This window comes from Urtica dioica, chromosome 2 (genome assembly GCF_054948205.1).
Source record: "Urtica dioica subsp. dioica isolate 48M chromosome 2, U.dioica_male_clone48M_v1_H2, whole genome shotgun sequence".
Lineage (NCBI taxonomy): Eukaryota > Viridiplantae > Streptophyta > Magnoliopsida > Rosales > Urticaceae > Urtica > Urtica dioica.
This window is the reverse complement of record NC_142757.1, coordinates 31,169,377-31,190,718: the sequence shown is the minus strand read 5'-3', so window position 1 is coordinate 31,190,718 and position 21,342 is coordinate 31,169,377. Positions and strand designations below refer to the sequence as shown.

Sequence of the window (21,342 nt, the reverse complement as noted above, 5' to 3'; positions counted from 1 at the left end):
AATGGCTAAAGCGAATTGCCTTATCCTCTCTGGTCAAAGTGGGAGATTGTTAGACATTCTTGCTCACGAGAGATAATGAATAAATCATAAATGATTACTAAATAGAGTAATGGTTTACTTTATTAGCATAATATGATTAGTGGGTTGAGCTCTGAATATCAGAATCAATAGCAACTATCATCTGTAGCCTCCGTATTAAACTGAGTCACGTGTTTGGCACCTGAGTTCGGGCGGTGAGCTAAAACATGGTCGATGACTGATACATGTCTGGATAGCTATATCTAAAGTCATATATGGTTTAAGAGGATTCTTGACGACCTCGAGATCACTTTCGAAGGACCTATCAAGCTTCTATGTGACAATCAAGCCGCCCTCAGCATTGCTAAAAATTTAATTCATCACGATAGAACCAATCATATCGAGATTGACCATCACTTCATCAGTGAGAAGATAGAGTTGAAGATCATCGAAATGGAGTACCTTTCAACACGTCATCAACTCCAATACATCCTCACCAAACTTCTTTCGAGCTAGTTTTTTCGAGCTTTGTAGCAAGGTTGATCTTCCTACATCTACCATCAAGATGAGGGGGAGTGTTGAAAACACAAACTCTTAGAAGTTACACTATCTCATTGGAAGTTGTACTATCTCATTGGAAGTTGTATTTCCTCTTTCTCATGTTTGTATATTTACGATATTGTCTTTATTCTTCTGATGCACAAATGTAATTGTTTTTTCTTTTTCCTCCTTGTATAAATAGAGGTTCTCCTCTCATATAAAAAATAATAAGTAGAAAATATACTCCATCTTTTCCGGTCTAAATTTTTGCATATATACATATATATACATATGTATATATGTATACATATGTATATGTATATATACACACATATATAAGATTCAAATCCTAACTTATAGAAGCGGAGATGTGTTCTTTTGTAGATTTTGGTAAAATAAGGTGCATTTGCCCTTATTCTTCAAAGGTGATACTTGCACAATAATTATCATTTGAAGCAAAACTGGTTGCGGACGAGCGAGACCATATAACCTTTATTTTTTTATTTTTTTTTTAAGACTCCCTTTATTTGGTTTGACTCTGGAACGTTTTAACTGCAATTTCCAATTTCTTCCCCTTTTCATTTTATTTGATTATTTAAATTAACAACTGCAATGTATATCTCTTCCCCTTCCTTTTATTCAACTATTTAAATATCCATAATATATCTCGAACAAATCCCATTCCTTTAATATTAGATGCTGTTGTTGGTTATTTCGGTCAACTCAAAAGAAGAAGCCCCTACCAAATTTGATACACATCAAAAAGCCTGCGAAAGAATCGAGATTCCTGATTTGGGTTTGGAGTTTTGAGTTCTGGTGGTAACAGAACGACCTTTTTAAATTTCAATTTTTTCAGATACAAGTTTGACAAAGGAAGGGTTTTGTTCTGAGCTGGGTTGTTTGTGCTTTGTTTTTGATATATCTCAAGAGACATGAATTTCAGGAACTTGGATGAGTTCTGGGCCTTTTACGTGAGCCAGCACTCGAAAGCATCGACGAGGCGTTGGCATTTTGTGGGGACGCTGGTGGGCATGTTGTTCTTGCTGTGCTCGTTGGTGTTTAGTTGGTGGTTCTTGGTTTTGGTGCCTTTTTGTGGCTATGGATTCGCTTGGTACAGCCACTTTTTCGTGGAAGGGAACGTCCCAGCCTCTTTTGGTCACCCGCTCTGGTCTTTTTTCTGCGATTTCAAGATGTTTGCTTTGATACTAACTGGGAACATGGACAAGGAGATCAAGAGGCTTGGAAAAAGGCCTGTTTTGCAAGCTTTCTGACTCATTTCTAAGCTTTTATTCAATCAGCTTTTGCTAAACGTAAAAAGCCTCGTGTAAAAACAAATGTTATCCGTTTATATGTATAAATTATACTTTGGTATAGCGCTACATGAGAAAGCGTCAATTTGTATAACTTTTTTCTTGGCAAAAGGATGATAAAATAAGCTCTAGATAAGATTCCATTTTATAAGGTGGTAATAGATGGTTGATTTGGCTAGAGATGTTCAAGCTAAGTCGGCATGGTTTGACGACAGAATCGTAAATGGCCAATCTTTACGAAAAAGATCAAATACATACTGGTTCGGTTGGGTGACAACTTGTTTTAATCAACGGAATTATTTAACACATTCAACCCCAATGTTGTTGGATTACGTGACATAGCTCAAGTGTGAATGAATAAATTTCGGACTTGCTTCAAATGCCAATGAATTAAGACCTCCTTAGCTACAAGATGATAATGAAGAAAAACATTTGGAACAAAAAAAAATCGTCTACCATTGATAACTCAAAATGATCTATGTTACAACCCTGGATTAACTTTACTCCAAACCCGAAACCTCAAATTTACTCGGCCAATGAACATTTTTGAGCCCAATGAACTGACTCTCTGCAGAGTTTTGGCCACTAAAGCACTTCTCTAACAAGTCATCAGTACTCTTGCAAAATCTGTCACTGGCTCGGAACAAAAAAGATTACTATCAAGTGATATGATCTTCTGGCCAGTTGTACAAGTGGACTTAAAGGGTAACATTACAAGTCCGTGTTACGCGAGAATGACGGCAAAGGTATTGCCTCTTGAGGGCGGAGAATCACGAGTACGCCAAACATCCCGAGCATTGGGAGGACAAGAAGCCACTTCAACAATTTATAGTAATGCATGTGGAATGTGAGAGAGAATTCGTCAGTGAAATACAGACCATTCCGATCAACCATCTCCACCAGAACAGTGCCGGTCGTCCTCACCCCGACCGTCGGAAGCTTTATCCGATGCTTACCAGGCTCGTTTATGATTTGGCTTTGCCTTATCCTTCTCTCTCCTTGATAATTACCAGGAACTAACAAGGTGGTCTGCATAGATTTGACCAACCAGTCAAGTGGGATTACCTGGTATAAATACAACTAGTTCTATATTAACATGCGTGAAAGTAGAACTTACCGTGACATTATATGGTCCTTGACTAAATGAGCCGTATCTGTAACTATCTACTATCTCTATGTCTACCCAGAAGTTCTTTCCTTCCTCGTCACGGAAAGCTCTAGACGAAGGAGTGATATATACACCCTCACGATTGTGCCTGTTTGCAAAGTTATTTCTACCTTGATTATGTGATCTCCAAGCCTGGCAATAATTACCCAATCAATCAGAATAAAGAAATATAAAAATAAATAAAAATATGATAAAAGAAAGGAATCTCCTATCAATTTCGGTCCCCATTTTACCTTTAGGGGATGATGAGGAGAAGGAGTTGAGAAGCAAAAAACGTTTCCATTCATGGTCGTCACGATTAGATCAAGATCATCTCCGCCATCAACATTGTCTGCTAGGGCCATGCTATATCTGCAATGGGTAGACTAAGAGATAAGATACCTATGAAAACCTAGATTAGTAGCAATGTCATGGAGGGTGATCAAGTAACTATTTGTTGTCTTACGAAGTTTCTCCAATATCAACAACATCTGCACATGATGTGGGTCCGTCTATTAAATACAAATAGCCATCGAATGAGGTAGTGGCAAGAGTTAGACCCTTGGACTTCTCTCCCCGCCTTTTTAAGTCAACGAGAAGAACTTGACTCATGACTCTCCCGTGAGTTCTATATGGATAAGGGCGAACATCTGATCCGTCCTTTCCACTAAGAGCATATATATTCCCTGATATTGTTGGGATCACAACCTCCGTGTGGCCATCTCCATCGATGTCACCAACAGTAGGACTCTGGAGAATATGAAATAGAGCCTTCTTGTTCACGTTTTTGAATCATTTTAACATCCATGTTACTCATCTATACGTAGATAGAAACTAAATGGAAAAATAATAAAACGGGGTTTAGATTTTTATTTTATTATATTAACAAAGTGCCCGGCAATTGCCAAGACACCAATTACCGTGATATAGATTTGGTTGTATTGCATTAAGAAGTTGTAATATTTTGGCAGGTTACTCATCTAAAAACCTTGGAAAGACTTCCGGAGTATAAATCTAAGAATGACAAGGTCTTGCACGCAAGCAAATATTTTGGAGCATAAAATTGAATTTATAAGCCACGATTGTTTAGTACGGGAAAAGAAAATATAAAACAGCGAAAGCTGCAATGAAAAATCTGTGACATTTGGTAAACTTTCAACCCCATGTAGCCAATACCATCCTAAAAGCCTTAATATTAATGAGTTCTGATGGTAGGCCCAATGTACCTGCGGAATTAAACTCTTAAGATGCCTTTCCCAAATCTCTTCCCCATGCACAGTCCACGCAGCAACATTGCCATGAGTGTCCACAGTTACTAATTCGATCTTTCCATCATCATTTATATCAGCTGCAATTGGACTTCCCTGAATCTCAGCCATTTCCAAAGGAAAATTTCTCCTGACATTGCCTGAATATAGGACACATATATCACTTCTCATAATAATAGATGTGTCTATAAAAGACCTAGATACTGGGGTTAGTTTGATAAACTTAAACACTAGGTTCAGAGTTTTAAATCCGATAAGCTTATGATGTAGAATGCATGAGTTGTGGATTGGATGGGTGAGTACTTGTCGTTTGGAATTGATCGGATGATCCTTCTTCTTTATCAAAGAAACAATGCAATTATATATCAAAATAGGATGATTCTAATAAAACATGCAATCCATATTCTATGAAAGTAGGTTACCTTTATGATCCAAGACATAGAACAAGCCATAGGAAGTCCCAACCAGAATGTCCATATAACCATCACCATCCAGGTCAACAACAGTTGGGGAAGAGTATATATAAGCTCGATAATTCCCACCATCTGTACTTAGATCTAAATCAGCTGTCCACTTTACTTGTTTTGTATCAAGATCGAAAACGACGATCGAACTAGCTATGTACTTTCCAATTTTAATGTCATCACCCAAATCCTTCAGGTTTTCTGAGTTTGAATAATACCTGTAACTCGAAAATAATAATTAGTCACTGTTGAACATAAAAATCTAGGCTCGAAGTTACGAGCTATACCAATATGGGGATGGATTACTATCGGTCGAAACAAATCAGTCATAAAAGAAAAAAAGACATAATTTTTGTTTTTTTCAAAAAACATTTAAATCCAGGATCTTAAACTAATACCACAGACGCCATGGTTTAGCAAGAGAAAAAAAGATATTTCAGCAAGGCTTTTTCCTTATACAAGAGAGATGGTTGATACCCAAAAAGGTAACTTACTCATGATCAAAGAAGTAAGAAACAGCAATAACCATTTCCGGAACTCCATCTTTATCAATATCTGATATCACCTAGAAACATGTAAAAATAAATCATGTCGAGGAAATTCCTCCATCACGTGTATATATATATATATATATATATATATATATATATATATATATACACACACGTGTGTGTGTGTGTGTGGTGTGTGTGTGTGTGAACAAAATTCGTTAATTATGAACAACTACATGTAAATATGACTTACAGGAGTACATAGGATATGTGAGTCAATATTCACATAATCCTCCAATTTCTCATGTTGGCCTTCCTTCCACTCCTCGTCTCCCCACATTGAATCGTCAACATAGTCGTCATAATCATAATGATACTCATCACCCAGCTCATCATTTTCACGTAGCAGATCAAAAGAAGAATCTGCCTCTTCCTCCAAACTTCCATCATTCTCAACAGATGCAGCGTGAGCTTCTGCGTTTGTTACGTTATTGGATCCTTCTGAACTGGTGTCTTCCAAAAGCCGTCTCCCAGTGCTCGCTCCCTGAGTAAAATTTCCTGGTAAACTCGTGTTCAGAGAAGAATCATTTGCACTACTAGGTAGCTTGATGTCTCCTCCGACTTGAGTTCCATTTGATTTTGTTTCATTCTCAGGTAAAGTAGCAGCTGGAATGGTTGAACTATTTCCAATTATATCTGCAAGAGTGTAAGCACATTCCAGGGAATTTAGTTCCGATTTGAATATTCTCAGGTAAATTAGTAGCTGGAATGGTTGAACTATTTCCAATTATATCTGCAGGAGTGTAAGCACATTCCAGGGAATTTAGTTCCTATTTGAATATACAAATATATATATATGTGTGTGTGTGTGTGTGTGTGTGTGTGTGTGTGTGTGTGTATGCCTTATATTTATAAAAGGCATGTAATTCCTGGAAAAATCTTAGATGTGAAGGAGACAAGTAGTTTCTGACCAACAATAAAAAAAAATGATGAAGTGATACTGAAAAAAAATCTGGTGAAACTTACGAGGAGCTGATTTTCCCTCCATAGCCTCTTGGACAATTGTGTCATCTTGAACATCTGGATGGGAACGATCCGCCGGATCTGGATCCAGACCCACGTACCAATTCTTTTTTACTTTTCTTCGGGGTACTACCAGTTTGTCTACCATCATATAACCTGACACCCTAGAGATTTGTATGAAGAAAAAAATAGAAACTCTTCTCAGTCTCCATGAGCCAAAAACAGATAATTCACACGAAAAAAAAAAAAAAAAAAAAAAAAAAAAAAAAAAAAAAAAAAAAGAAGAAGAAGAAGAAGAAGAAGATACAAAACCATATAAATGGATGACATTCAAGCATAGGGAGCAAAAGAATTCACCTGAAAAAAAGAACTTCACCGTTGTAGGTTGCCAACGCTATTTCTCTTGAACCATCCTTGTCGATATCATATAGGAGAGGGCTGGCATGCACTGTTGACTGATGAAAAGCTGGCCAACCTAATTATCCAATTCATAAACTAACCACTTAAAATGGTTTGCTTGCTGGACTAATTTCAGAACAAATACCATAGAATTGGCTGATCATTTGCTTGTGAAATCCATTTGTTTAAATAAAGACTGTGTAGTTTATTGACATAACTCAGTGAACTGTAAATTTTGTCGATACACCCCGTTGAATTTGACAGTCATATCTGCAACTCAAAATAAGGCTCCAAAGAAGAATAAAAACGTCTTTCAATACCTGGCGTCTTGTCTCCATCTGATCCATCTAGAACTTCAAGGTAGTGAACAAAAGAAGGCACCACTATTTCAAGCTTCCCATCACTGAAACCAAAACCACCAAAATCATAACCAACCCGGTTATTAAGACAGCAGCAAAATAAAAAAAAATAAAAGACATATGTAGATCATCATATACAAAACCCTAAATCTAAAATGAAATTAAATCTTAGTTAACCCCAAACACTATTCAGAAAAGCACACTCAAAATTCCTTGATTTTTCTTTCTCCTTCTCTTTTTCTTTTTATCTTTACCTGTTAATATCAGCGATCAATGGTGTCGCATAAATACTAGAGCTAACTTCCGTTTGCCATCTGAGCTCCAAATTCTTAGGGCAGGTCGAATTCAACAAAGCATCCTCGTCACTGAAAATCAAAAAACAGACTTAGAATATACTCTGAAAAACCATCAAATACCATTCAATTCGATTAAACGCAAACATGTTGGGATAGCCAAGGGCATCGTCGCTGGCCTCTCGCTCTCGGAACTTGTTCTTCTTCGATTCCTCTCCATGAGAAATGCCCAACCCGACGCAAATGAAGATACAAATCAGTAAAACTCTAGAGAACTCCGAGGATTTCATGTGATCTCCTTCCAACACCAATTAACTTCTTCTCTTCGTTCTTTAATGGCGTTCAAGGAAAACTTAGAGAGGTAATGTCACTGGTAATGAGGAAATCGCCGTATTTCGAATCGGCAACAATGACAGTTTGATTTCGATGTTTCGAACCTCTGAAGAGGAGGAAGAACAAAGTTCGTTTAGGTTCTAATGAGTCGTGACTCGTGACTGAGTAAAAAGTCGCCAGGGAAGATTTAGCGCGGAGAGTGAGTGACACGCGCCATAAAATAGAGTCTCGGGCCTAAGATGGGCTCTTTGAATCATGGGTTCGAAATCGGACCTCGATTCCTCGCATACCGCATTTTAAGTGGAATTTACAGCACGAGTCACTTTTTTTAAAACTAATCTCAAAATCATCACTTCATCTCATTTTATTCACATTCGTTTATATGGAATGTCCGTTTTATACCGTTCTTCGTTTCAGAGCAATGCTTCTCCTCCGCTGCGATGTCCGACGCAAAGTCGAGACACTGAACATCATCATACGCTCTCTCTACTGATCTCGGCTTCTCCGTGTTCGATCACAGCGTCTAGAGCAGCGTCCAGAGCAGCGTCCCTCACGATGCGACGACTATGAAGTATGAACAACTTGTTGATCGCAGAGTAGTGTCGGAATCAAAGCTCTTGGTTTCCCCTATGTTGCCTCGCCATCTCATCCTCTCGTCTCTATTGACTCTCCAACGACGACACTCTATGGTATATCCTTCTATCCTCCGACATCAAGTCAATCAATCAACATCCTCATTCTTCCTCGCTCGCTTCGAAATTACTATATAATCTCAGGCATGTGGTTCATTCGTCTTCTTCTTCCGTTGCTTGATTTATGTGATGATAAGGTTTCCAGGTTCGAGATGGAGAGAGACAAGAAGATGGTTGCACATCGGAGAGCTTTGCTCTGAAAGGAAAGCGAGGTTGTCGACCATTCAGAATGATTAGTGAATTGGAGAGTCGTTTAGTGAGAGAGAGTTAGAGCAACTCCAATCTTGATGCAACTGCATTTTGCATAAGTGAACAGTGCTTTATACCTCCAAGTGATCTCTATTTTTACATCTACTTAAAGAGTATTTTGGGTATATTCTTTCTCACTTTAATTTTTTTTATAATTATGATTTTAAACCTCTACTACTTCTATATTTTACAAATTTGCCCAAAAAAATTATTTTTTTCATATCATTGTGATATATATATATATATATATATATATATATATATATATATATATATATATGTATGTCATTTTTAATATGCATGTTGTCGCTCATTTTCGAACAACTATTTAGGAACCTAAAGCGGTCAGATGCAAGGCCAGACCAAGTGGTCTCACTTCGGCTCGAGCGTGTTGGACTTGGTATCCCAAGTCGTCCCTTAGCTGTCGGTGATACTTGCCTCGTCTGTCGTCGGTCCTGCGAGAGAAGGAAATGATGAACTACAAAGGGGAAACAGAGGGGTTGCCTCTGTTTACCTCTCATGCACCGGCGAAGCACGCAACCTGGACGTGACTGCGCCTGAGGAGGCGCACACCGGTGGGGAGGCGCCGGGCAGGAGGCGGGCCGGCCAAACAGCGTCGGCCAGGGGACGGCGGCCTGCCTGACCCCCGAGCCAACCCTAAGCCCAGGTGGGACGGGCCCGCGCGAAGGGGACCCAGTCGGCCGAGAGTTTGGCCGGGCCATTGGGCCAGACGCGCGCATGGAGGGGAGCCCGGCTGGCCCAGGGGCGGATGGACGCGAGGAGGGTGAGGGCCCATTCGGGGCGGGCCCATATGGGGAAGACCTGGCCGACCTGGGATCGGGCTGCGCCTTTGGGCTGGATGCGCGCACATGGGGAGACCCAACCGGCCGAGGGCCGGGCCGGCGTGGAGATGGGAGCCCGACCGACCAGGGGCCGGGCCAGCGCGAGGGAGAGGCCCCGGCCGACCGAGGGCCGGACGCGCGCGCGGGAGGAGACCTGGCCGGCCGAGGGTCGGGCCGGCCTGAAGAAGGGAGCCCGGCCGACCGAGGGCCGGATACACGCGTGGGTGCCTCTGCCTGTTTTAACGTGGAGAAGACAGACCCTGTCGGGCCGACTGGTCCGATCGAGCGACCGCCAGGGGGACTTGCCTTGCTTGAGGAGCGTTCCCGACGCTGAGTGCTCGAGCGAGTCGTTGGGTCGCCACCTCTCACTGGCCGCGATGCTTTCATTGACTGCGCGAGAGGAAGCGCGAGCTTTAGCCTTCCCGATCGGAGAGTCGGCGATTCGCGACGACATCGATTGCTCGGGTGTCGACATCCAAAGCTCGTTCTCGCTCGCTAGTTTTATGAGTTTGAGGAAGCGCTATTGCATCCCGGAGTCGATATCGATCCTGAGACCGCTGCCCGACGATCTCCCTACTCGCCCGCGGAAGGGGTACTCTACCGTTCACGAGGCGAGCCTTCACGGAGGGCTACGGTTGCCCTTCCAGCCGGTGATTCAGGACTTGCTGGTTCTATTGGGAGTGCACGCATCGCAGATGTCCCCATTTTTCTATCGGGTGGTCGCAGCGTGCCATATGATGCTCTATCGGACGAAGAAGAGAGTTGTCACCGCGGACGACATCTAGAACCTCGTAGTCGTTCGTGGGGTTCCTGCGAAACTAGGCTCATATCTAGTGGCACATCGAAAGCGCCTTGCCATAATCACCAAGGTCACTTCAAAGCACTGATACCCTTGGGTGTGGGTGTCTGAATCTACCTTCGGGGCGGCGCCTCTCGTGTTTGGTCTTGTGGCCGACTTCTCGGCCGTCGGTGATATTGAGGACTCCGAACTCGCAACCTTGATCAGGGCGGTCCCAGACTCGAGGCGGCAAGGGTCACTCTTCGAGTCTCCGAACTTAATGGTGACCATCGGGTGGTTCGTGCCTGGTGATGACGTGCCCTGATGCCCTATTCTTGGCGCGGAGGCCGCGGCGGGCCCCGAGTCTGAGGCAGGGGGTTCTTCTGCCCATCTCCCCGACGTGGGGGTACTAACCATTTTTTATGCTATCGCATTACTTACTGTTTATGTTTACTATCATGTCCTATCGCTTGACGCTATTTTATGACAGGTACCATGGCTCGAGATCGTTCGCGCGCGCGAGTGCCCAGGGCGCAACCCACTACCGAAGCCGTGGCCGCGGCCCGTTCTCGGGTTGAGGCTCGCCGTGGGGGGTCGCCCGTGCGAACACGGAACGAGGTGAACTCTTCGAACAAGCGGCCTTCGTCATCGGTCTCTCTCAGCTCGCCCTCTTGTCAGAAGCGCGCTCACACATCGGCGGCAAAGGATGGTATGGACTCGATGCTTCTAGCGGAAGCGGCGGAGCTGAGGGGCCAATGCTCCCAAGGGATCCTCGAAGCCCCTTTGAGAGACTTTAAGGGTCTCCTGACGAAGAGCGACATTGAATACTTCCAGAACGGGATCAGCGACGCTCGGAAGGTACGATCCGTTATTCAGTTTATGTATAGTCGCCATACTTATTATGATTGCGCGTGTGTCATCCACTCTTGCAGATGCTTGCACATCAAGAGCGAGGCGACCGCATTCTTCGGGACCTGCTGCGACGGATGCAGAACATGAAGACGAACATGGAGAGCACCGCGGCCGACCATGCCGCTGCACTAGAGGGGGTCCGAACTGCCCAGGAGTTTCAAGCACTCGAGGAGAAGTCAAAGCGAGCCCGCGAGGAGGCGACTCGCCTAAGCGCGGAGTTGATCGCCGAGAGGTCATTGTGGGCGGCCGAGCAGGCATCTCGAGAGAAGGCGGAGTAGTCGGCCGACACCTTCCTAGAGGAGACGAGGAAGCTCCAAGCGCTCCTCTTAGGCCGGGATGAAGAGCTGAAGAACATCCACGCTCGACTATCGGCGAGCGAGATCGCCCGCGTCAAGGTGGAGAGGGAACGGGACTCCCTATTGGTGGAGATGCAAACCATCATCGAGGAGAAGGACGATGCCGTGCGGGCTAAGGCGGATCTGGAGGACGACTGGGACATCGCTCTAGAGGAGGCCCGTTACGCGGCAGCTGTACGGGTTCGTGACGCGACTGCAAAGGAGAACGCATCCCGCGGGACCACCTTCTCTTTCTTCGACGGCATGGGTTCTCGCGGAGGCTGCCCAATCGACGAACTGCCCCCCTGACTGAGAGGCCACCGATGGGTCGGGCTTTCGCCCGCCTGGGATTGACGAGGAGCAAGTCGACTTTGGTTTCGAGTAGCCGGCTTTGCTTTGCTTTTTTGCGCACTTGTTTAGCGCCTGCTTTCTTTGATGCTTTCCTTTCAGATATTTGTCCTCTTTCCCTCTTTTTCTTCTTTTGTTGTTGGGTTGCTTTCGTAATGTTGATTAGTTTTATTGAAGCTTCTTTGGTTTTTCCGTGCGTCTTATTTTATCGACTTACTATGTCTAGCATAATCGATTTACTATGCACAATCCGGTTGATACGTGTCTTACAAACCTCGATTTACTATGTCTAGCGTAACCGGTCTGCACGGCTTGGCACCATATTCAGTGGATAGGTTTTCCATGGACGTTGGCTGAACAAATTTCGTCCGGCGGGCGCAAGCCTTTGAAACCCATTGGTGACTCGCTGTCTCTCGGCGCACAAGCTGGGCGGCTAGCGGGCCCTTTTCCTGGCGTGTACGCTACCTGTGGGCGTGCGTGTCGTGTATCAGGACGAACTTGAAGTAAGCGTAGTTCCCAGCGAGCGTGGTACCTATCGGTACGCGTGTCGTGTTTTTGGGTTTTGACTGTTGTCTTAGGGTTAGCAGTCCGGTGTGCTGATGTAACCCGTTGATGATTCGCTACCTTTCGGTGTGTGAGACATGGAGTGCGAGGGCGTCGCACGAAGGGTGTATACCTGTTAGCCCCCCGAGTTTCTTGTGTACTCGTAGAGGAGACTAGAAATTATAACAATGCGTAACAAAGCTTTAAGGTGAAATGTAATCCCATTATCGTGTCAAAGAAATTAAAATTACATCCCATGGCCATTGGCCTTGTTCAAACTTGAAATTGTCACTTAACAAAATTGGAAATAAAATGGAAAAAGCAAAAAGAGCCGAGGGCGAGCTTTATTGGTAGTACTGCCTCAGATGCTCGGCGTTCCATGGATGAGTGAATACGAGTCCTTCTAGGTTCTCGAGCTTGTACGTGCCACCGTGTATGGCTCGGCGCACACAATACGGGCCTTCCCAGGTGGGTCCCAGGACTCTCGCCCCTTGCACCTTGGTGTTTTGGAACACCCTTTCTGAGGACGAGGCTCCCGTCGGCGAACTTTCAAAGCTTGACCTTGGAGTAGTAGTACTTCTCGAACTTCCACTTTTGCGCGGCGAGGCGGGTTAGTGCGTCTGCCCTCTTCTCGTCTATGAGGTCCAGTTTGAGCCTTATTGCTTCGTCGTTGGCATTGTCTTCGAATTCTTCGATGAGGAAAGTCGGGAGTTTGGTCTCGACGGGAACCACGGCCTCGACGCCGAATGCGAGGGCGAACAGGGTTTTGCCGGTTGCGTTCCGCGCGGTCGTCTAGTATGCCCACAAGACTGTAGGAAGTTCTTCGGCCCACGCCCCCTTTCTTTCTTCTAGCTTCTTCTTCAGGTTCTCCTTGATCATTTTGTTGACCGCTTCGACTTGGCCGTTGGCCTGAGGATAACGAGGGGACGAGAAGGTCTTGCTGATTCCCAACTGCTCGCATATGTCGCGGACGCACGCATTGTCGAATTGTTTCCCATTGTCGGTCATGATCGATGCGGGGATCCCGAAGCGGCAAACGATGTTCTTCCAGATGAAACTAGTCGTGTTCGCCTCTGTGATCTTTGCCAATGGTTCTGCCTCCACCCATTTCGTGAAGTAATCGATAGCCACGATTGTGTGCTTGTATTGTCGTGGTGCCGTAGGCAGCTCACCGATGAGGTCAATTCCCCACTTCGCGAAGGGTCTAGGTACAACGATCGGGCATAGCGGCGCCGGTGCCTGGAGCGGGACATGGGCGAACCTTTGGTACTTGTCGCACTTTTTGGCCCACTCGTGGGATTCCTTTTTCAAGGTTGGTCAAAAGTACCCGAGCTTTAGGAGTTTCAAAGTCAAAGACTGTCCGGCGGCATGGTTCTCGCACAGCCCCTCGTGTACCTCGCGGAGCGCGTTTTTCGCTTCGACCTTGTTTAAGCATCGGAGGAGAGGCATCGAGTACCCTCTATTGAATAGGGTGTCCCATCTCATCGTGTATTTGGGCGCCAAGCTTCTCAGCTTTCTCGCTTCCTCTTTGCTCTCGGGGACGACTCCTCGCTTGAGGTACTCTACGAGCGGCGTTATCCATGACGGGGTGGTACTTCGTCAATCACCCCTACTTCGCTTCTCGAGACGTAGGGTCGGGTCAACACTTCTAACGGGACATTGCCTTCTCCTTCTTCGTCTATTCCTGACGCAAGGCTTGCCAGGGCATCGGCTTCGATGTTCGCCTCGTGGGGAACCTGGACTATCTCGAACCATGAAAGGGCTTCCAGGTTCCTCTGGGTTTTGGACAAATATGCGATCATGCTCGGCTCCTTGGCTGCGTAGTCTCCCTTCACCTGGTTCACAATTAGTTGTGAGTCGCAATGGATGCGCAGGTTCCGGATTTCTAGCTTGTTTGCCAAATCCAAGCCAACGATCAGTGCTTCGTACTCCGCCTCGTTGTTGGAGGCCTTGAACTTGAATCTGTTGGGGAATCAAGCGTGTATCAGACACGAACAATCGCTCTGATACGACTCGTTGGAGATGATTCTCTCATATAATTAATTACGCTGATCATAAGCTAATTAAATTATGGTTATAATTAACAAGATCTAGTTATGTTTAATTAATTTAATTCACGAGAACATATTTACCAAGCAACCGATTTGAGCAAAAAACAAATACTTACATTGATTTTCGGTTCAGCTACAGAACGCTCATAAACCAATCGCGTACTCCTTGCGTCGTCTTGATGAAGGACTCGAGGATGACACCTTAGTCTTCTGAAACGTAATCTCCGAGACGAATAAGAAAGATGAGTGGGCACAGTCTTTATCTCACTAGATCACGAAACTATGTGTTTCGAGATCTCGCTCTTATTTTACTAAGAATGGAAACGAATTCCCGAGGGGAGGGAGAGGCAGAAGTGCACGGCCAAGGGAGGCTAGAATGCACGAATTTTTCACAAATTAATTGTTTATTTTTGCCTTCTCATGAACCCCTATTTATAGTAGTAAAATGAGATATTCATGGAATCTTCCAGAATATTTTATTTCCTTTTATTGTGTTCACACTAGTGGATTAAATTTAGGCCATTGGATCTCAACAAGTGAATCCTACTTTTTCTCTCATCCATCAGATCAATATCTATGGGATATTATTCTCTATTTAAATAGAGAATATTTTATTTAGTGAGATAATAAATGAGAATATATTATTTCCTTTAAATATATTCTCATATATTCTCCTAAATACTTTCCTTTAAATAAGGAGAGAATATATGACAATATCTTATATTATTCTATCTCTCCTTTATTTAAACAACTAAAGAGAAAATATTGGTAAATACAAATATTATAAAAATCGAATTTTAGGCACACGGCCAAGGGGAATTTGCGCAAACCCTAGTGCCAAAAACCTAATTCGATTTTCATATTTTGTGCAAGGCCCAATTGCTTAAAACTCAATTAATCATTTATTTACTTGGTCCAACAATAAACAAATAATTAATAATTGTTTATTTACTTGATCAAACAATAAATAAACAATTCTACCATAAATATTTATTTAATTCTGCGAATACCCGTTTTCCAGAATTAATGCTGTCAATCACAATTACAGCAAGTGAGATTAATAATGATAAACATTATTATACGAAAGTTTTATCCGCCTTTGGACCTAGTAATAGAAGCTTAACAAATCCGATGAAAAAGACGAAATAGTCTTTTTTTCTTTTTCCATCAATTCGTCTAATCTTGGTCAAATACTCCACTTTGTAAGCCAAGACTGAACTCTCCTTTAATACTAGAATTATATTTACTCATCGTGACGAGTGTCCACTGATATAGTCAGTTCGTGATCAAGATCCTCCAGGTTCAACCCGTGTCAAGAGAAGTCAATTTTTCCGTTATACTTCTCTTGATACATATCAGCCCTAAGTATTGTTGTTTCCCCAGCGAAAGATTCTTTCGAACGTTACTTACTTCGAAAGTGCTAGCAATCTATCGGTTCTGGAATCAACCCTTAGGTGAGTGAACATTAACCTTCTTTCAGGAAGGCTGGATTCTGTATTTGTAAATCACTTCCAACTCGAATCATGCTCTGAGAGACTCCCAAGACATAAGTTGTGATTAGCATGGATAGCCTTTTAGCGAATGAGTTAAAGAGCTCAGTAACATGACCCAGTGTCCATGATCACTTCAGGATTCAGATCAAGTCTCACTGTGACCATCATAGCGGCCTCGGTTAGTGTGTCGTAACGGTCCTTAAACGACACATCTACAACCAAGACATGTCCAAGTCGTACACTTACCACAAGTGTAGAATGCTCCCACATAGTGATCAGCCTTCACCTATGTGTTCCACATATATGACTTTAGATATAGCTTTCCAGGCGTATATCAGTCATCGACCTCGTTTTAGCTCACCGCCCGAACTCAGATGCCCAGCACGTGACTCAGTTTAATACGGAGGCTATGGAAGATAGTTGTTATTGATTCTAATTGTTTAGAAATCAACCCATTAATCATATAATGCTAATAAAGTAATCTTATTATCGAATTTAGTAATCATTTATTGATTATCTTCAAGTGGGCAATATTCTCAATAGAATCGCAAAGCGTACCTCAATTTTTCCCTATCGAGGTTTGTGAGTACGACGTCGGCGCCAGCCCCCCGGGCGTTTGACGCGCCGTCCACGTGCAAGTTCCAGACCAGCCTTTTCGGGTCATTGGTCCTTTTCTTCGACGACCCGTCGCGGTCGTTCTACTTTTCTTCCTTATCTCCATCTGTTGAAGGCGTGCTGACGAATTCCGTCACAAAGTCGGCGAGGGCCTGACCTTTGATAGCGGTTCTCGGTTAAAACTCGACCCCGTACTCTCCCAGCTCTTGGGACCATATGGCCATTCATGACGAGGTCCCTTTTTGCAGAGCCTTTTCGATGGGATGTCTTGTGCGCACCACGATTGGATGTGCTTGAAAGTAAGGGCGCAACTTTCTCGCGCTCATGACGAAGGCGAGGTACAATCTTTCGATTTCTGGGTATCGAGTCTCGGCGTCGAGGAGCGCCTTGCTAACGTAGTAAACCGGTCATTGGACATTGTCTTCCTCGCGTATCACGACCGTGCTCATGGCCCTATCGGAAACCGCGAGATAGACGTACAAGGTCTCACCGTCCTTCGATTTTGCGAGGAACGAGGGGAGCTGAAGTAGGTCTTCATCTCGCAGAACGCCTCATCGCACTCCTCCGTCCACACAAATCCGTCAGTCTTTTTCAACGCCTTGAAGAATGGTTGGCACATGTCGGTGGCTTTGGACACGAATCGCGTTAGGGCAGCGATTCTTCCCGTCAAACTCTGCCTTCTTTGACCTTCTGTGGCGACCTCATTTCCAAGATCACCTTGATTTTTCGAGATTAGCCTCGATCCCACGACAGCTCACCATGTAGCCCAGGAATGTTCCAGACTCAACCCCGAAAGCGCACTTGTTGGGATTGAGCTTCATCTTGTAACGCCGCAGGATCGTGAACATCTCCCTGGGGTCTCGGATGTGATCGTGGGCTTTGAGACTTTTGACTAACATGTCGTCCACGTAGACCTCCATTGGCTTGCCAATCTGGTTGGCGAACATTCGGTTTACCAGCCTTTGATATGTAGCACCCGCGTTTTTTAAGCCAAAAGGCCTGACCTTGTAGCAGTAGAGTCTGCGATTTGTAACAAAGGTGGTCTTGATTTGATCCGGCTCGTGCATGCGGATCTGATTGTACCCCGAATAGGCGCCCATGAAGCTTAGCAGCTCATGGGCCGCCGTGGCATCCACGAGTTGTTCAATTCTTGGGAGAGGAAAGTTGTCCTTCGGGCAGGCCTTGTTGAGATCTTTGTAATCGATGCAGATCTGCCACTTCCCGTTTAGCTTTTTCACCATGACGACATTGGACACCCACTTGGGGTGTTCCGCCTCCCTCATGAAGTTGGCGGCGAGAAGTTTGTCAACTTCTTCACCAATGGCTTGGTATCTCTCCCCATTGAACGCTCGTCTTGGCTGGACGCGTTCGGTCACTCTTTTGTCATCATTGAGGCGGTGGACCATTATCTCGGGGTCGATCCCCGGCATGTCGGTGTGTGTCCACGCGAAGACGTCCTTGAACTCGCGGAGGAAGGCCGCAAGTTGGAGTCGGATCTCGGTCGGGAGCTGGGCACCTACCTTGACTACTTGGTCGGGCTTGGCGTCGTCCAGCACAACGGGAACGAGGTCATCCGGTGTCTCCACCTTCCGACGCTCGACGTCATCCCTTTGGTCCAACTCTCCGAAGGTGCCTCCTTCCTCAATCTTGCATGGAAACTTGTCTCCAAGCTGGAAGACGGTACTCACCATCTTTTCATTCATTTTACCATCCACCCCCTTAATGTAGCACATTCTCGCCATCGATTGGTCTCCCAACATTATGGCGATTTCTTTTTCGGTCGAGAATTTCATCATCAGATGGTAGGTGGAAGTTATGGCCTTCAGTCAGTTGAGATTCGTGCGACCTATGATGATGTGGGTGACCTCGATCCCCCCGGGAGTCCCGAAGGTAACTGGGAGGTCGATGGTGCCCTCTGTCATCACCCTCTCCCCGGAGAAGCCGAAGAGCGGGGTCGGTCTCAGTCCGGTCAGCTTCATCCTGTCCAGAGCTGATTTGAAGATGATGTTGGCCGAGCTGTCGTTGTCAATCAGGATCCTCCGGACGAGGTTGTTAGCGACTGGGGCTGAGACGACTATCGCATCATTGTGCGGGTGGAGCACACGCACCGCCTCCTGGTTGGTGAAGAACATGGACTCAAAGGGGGTCGGAGGTAGAACCTCGTATGTGTGGTTGATGTGATGGGCTATCTTCCCCCGAGAGACTTCCCGCACGTACTTCTTTCTTTGTGTACTTGAGTCCCTGAACTCGGGTCCTCCCATGATCGAGCCCACAACGTCCATTTGCGAGCTTTTTGGTTCATTATTTGATGTTCGGTCAGTAACGGTTACCGTTGTCTGACCCTTCCTTTCTTGCCGCGGGCGTTCCTCGCTTGTCGCGGCCGTCCCGATCGTTTTGAGGACGTATTCCTTCAGTTTCCCATCTTGGATGAGGGCTTCAATCTGACGCTCGAGCTGGTAGCACTCGGACGTCAGATGCCCGTGATCTTGGTGGTATTCATAGAACTTGCTTCGATCTCGCTTCGCATGATCTTTCGTGAGAGGAGCGGGACTTCCTAGCTTGTCGCGGTGCAAAGCCAGGATCCGCTCTTGTGGAGTGTTGAGCGAGGTGAATGCTGAAAACTTCCGGAAGCTGTCAACATGCGAGGGCCTTGGCGTGGGGAGGGAGCAACCGTTAGGGGTCTGGCCTCGCTTATTTCTCATTTTTCGAGGGTCAGGACGATCCCCGTCCTGATCGTCATGACGGCGGCCGCCTCGTCCCCCATCTTTCCGGCCGTCTCGGCCATCGAGGTAGTCCTCGATCCCCATGTAGGTGCGGGTTCTCGACATGAGCTCCGCCATGTCCCTTGGGATCTTTCCGACAATGGACTTGAGGAAGTCGCTCGTGCGAACTCCCTCTGTAATTGCTGTGATGGCGTCCTTATCATCAAAACCTTCGACCTTGTACCTCTCCGACGCTCAACATTAGTAGGATTGAGGTGGAATATAGAGGGTTTGATGTTTAGAGGGCCGAAGCTTGAGAGAAACGAGTGAAGTACGAGTTCAGCAGCGTTTCAGTACTCAATTTCGGATTACCTGACTCGAGGGGTCGAGCCTCATATTTATAAGCGACCAAGGAGTGTTTGGAGGCCCCTTGGCCGAGTGACGACCCAGGACCGGTCGAGTGACGGCCTTGGGCCGGCCATTGGTCGAGTTACGGCCTAGGGCCGGCTGAGTGACGACCCAGGAACGGCCATCGACCGAGTGACGGCCCTGGGCCGGCCACTGGCCGAGTGACGACCCTGGGCCGGCCGAGTGACAGCCCAGGGCCGGTCGAGTGACGACCCAGGGCTGGCCATCGGTCGAGTGACGGCCCTGGATCGGCCATTGGCCGAATGATGGCCCAGGGCCGGCCATTGGCCGAGTGACGGTCCAGGGCCGACCATTGGCCGAGTGACGGCCCTGGGCCGGCCATGCGTCGAGGGGAGGCCCAGGGCCGGCCGTTGCTGCTCTCGCCGTCGCTTCACCGGGTTAGGACGAGCCGGTAACAATGCACAAAAATGAATGAAATTCTATTACATAAAAACGTGCTTATATTATCACTGATCTACATCGACATACTTATTTTATTTATGAACAGTCATAAATTTCACGTAAAAAAAATACGAGGAACAACTACAACAACATGATGCTTCTAAGTCTACCAATGCATTCAGGATAATATTTGACAACATTGAAGGATCTGGAGCTGATTTTCGACACTACTAACTAGATTTTCTTATACGTCCGAGTAGCATGAAATTATGAGGAGTGTCTTTAAGTTTTTAATTATTTTTTTTATGTCTTTGTTATTTTTATTTCAATTGTCTATGTAGTAGTATTAATTGTGGCTTGATTGTAGTAGTTTTAATTTTTTGTAATGTCTTTGTTATTTTTATTTCAATAGTCTATGTAGTAGCAATGTGGCTTAATTTATATTGATGCTCGCAGTCTAATATGAAGGCACTTTCCAGGCTTGAAAAAACAAAGCAACAATGTAATTCTCTGCATGCCAACCATCGTCGAGCTTCTATTTCCAGTATTTCTTTTCTCCACCATTTGTTTTAAATTCGAACATATTTACGGATCAGACAACACGTTCTCGATATTTCAAGGGACGTAGAGGCTAGCATAACTAGTAAGACTGTTGTTTTTTTTTTCTTCTTCTTCTAACATAGAGCCACGTCTAGGCTTGTTGTTGAGCTTCATTCGCAACCGGGACGTTTAATTAGTTGTCCTTCAACACCGACGTGCTTATATTATTGATGAACAAGTACAAATTTCACGTAAAAAAATACGAAGAACAACTACGACAACATAGTGCTTCTAAGTTTACCAATGCATTCCGAACAATATTTGACAATATTGAAGGATTTGGAACTGATTTTCCACATTACTAGCTAGATTTTCTTACCAAGTCCAAGTGACATGAATGAGTGGTGTCTTTAAGTTTTTTTTTTTGGTCGTTATTTTTATTTCAGGAATAGGACAAACTACACAAGAAATATATGTGAATAAAATTTAGTCAATATCATTTATCTCGTAAGGTTTATTTATATGCATGTAGATGATTCTACGCACGATCCCTTTCAAACAAACACACTCGCCTGTTCAACAAACACCCTGTTTGAACAAGTTAAACTATCATTTTGAGAGAGAGAGAGAGTTTAACTGTTTTCACAAACATGACAGAGTGTTTAACTGTTTTAACAAACATGACAATTGGTACTGTTGATCCCAATTCCGAATTGCAAAACCAATCCAGTTGAAATTTAGCAATTTTAAACGAAATTCAACAAGACTACCAAAGCTAGTAAGAAGA

The 21,342-nt window shown here is 44.8% G+C and overlaps 3 protein-coding genes across 3 annotated transcripts; 1 reads left to right on the top strand and 2 right to left on the bottom strand.

Annotated features, from left to right (window-relative positions):
- Positions 1-1,109: 1,109 nt before the first annotated feature.
- Positions 1,110-2,004, top strand: LOC149404341 (transmembrane protein (DUF962)). The gene is made up of 2 exons (XM_089603041.1): positions 1,110-1,377; positions 1,487-2,004. Exon 2 carries the CDS (start codon positions 1,491-1,493, stop codon positions 1,827-1,829), a length of 339 nt encoding a protein of 112 aa, XP_089459167.1. The 5' UTR covers positions 1,110-1,377; positions 1,487-1,490; the 3' UTR covers positions 1,830-2,004.
- A 295-nt stretch (positions 2,005-2,299) lies between these two features.
- DEX1 (defective in exine formation protein (DEX1)) lies at positions 2,300-7,802 on the bottom strand. The gene is made up of 13 exons (XM_089603030.1): positions 7,460-7,802; positions 7,274-7,384; positions 6,981-7,063; positions 6,619-6,736; positions 6,265-6,425; positions 5,492-5,934; positions 5,242-5,312; positions 4,706-4,965; positions 4,242-4,423; positions 3,482-3,765; positions 3,270-3,387; positions 2,986-3,168; positions 2,300-2,897 (listed from the first exon to the last, which is right to left on the bottom strand). The coding sequence occupies exons 1-13, from the start codon at positions 7,600-7,602 to the stop codon at positions 2,580-2,582; spliced, it is 2,475 nt and encodes an 824-aa protein (XP_089459156.1). The 5' UTR covers positions 7,603-7,802; the 3' UTR covers positions 2,300-2,579.
- Positions 7,803-12,893: 5,091 nt separating this feature from the next.
- On the bottom strand, positions 12,894-13,352 carry LOC149404339 (uncharacterized). Its single transcript, XM_089607492.1, has 2 exons — positions 13,233-13,352; positions 12,894-13,136 (listed from the first exon to the last, which is right to left on the bottom strand). Exons 1-2 carry the CDS (start codon positions 13,350-13,352, stop codon positions 12,894-12,896), a joined length of 363 nt encoding a protein of 120 aa, XP_089463618.1.
- Between the last annotated feature and the right edge of the window lie 7,990 nt (positions 13,353-21,342).

Bases quoted from the DNA above. Each gene is read 5' to 3' on its own strand.
- LOC149404341 (XM_089603041.1), top strand. From the start codon at position 1,491: ATGAATTTCAGGAACTTGGATGAGTTCTGGGCCTTTTACGTGAGCCAG.
- DEX1 (XM_089603030.1), bottom strand. From the start codon at position 7,602: ATGAAATCCTCGGAGTTCTCTAGAGTTTTACTGATTTGTATCTTCATT. The intron at 7,064-7,273 runs GTAAAGATAAAA...TTTTGGTTTCAG, and splicing joins TTGATCGCTGATATTAACAG to TGATGGGAAGCTTGAAATAG. The intron at 3,766-4,241 runs GTACATTGGGCC...CATATTCTCCAG, and splicing joins TTAAGAGTTTAATTCCGCAG to AGTCCTACTGTTGGTGACAT.
- LOC149404339 (XM_089607492.1), bottom strand. From the start codon at position 13,352: ATGACCGACAATGGGAAACAATTCGACAATGCGTGCGTCCGCGACATA. The intron at 13,137-13,232 runs GTCAACAAAATG...TGGGCATACTAG, and splicing joins CCAACGGCCAAGTCGAAGCG to ACGACCGCGCGGAACGCAAC.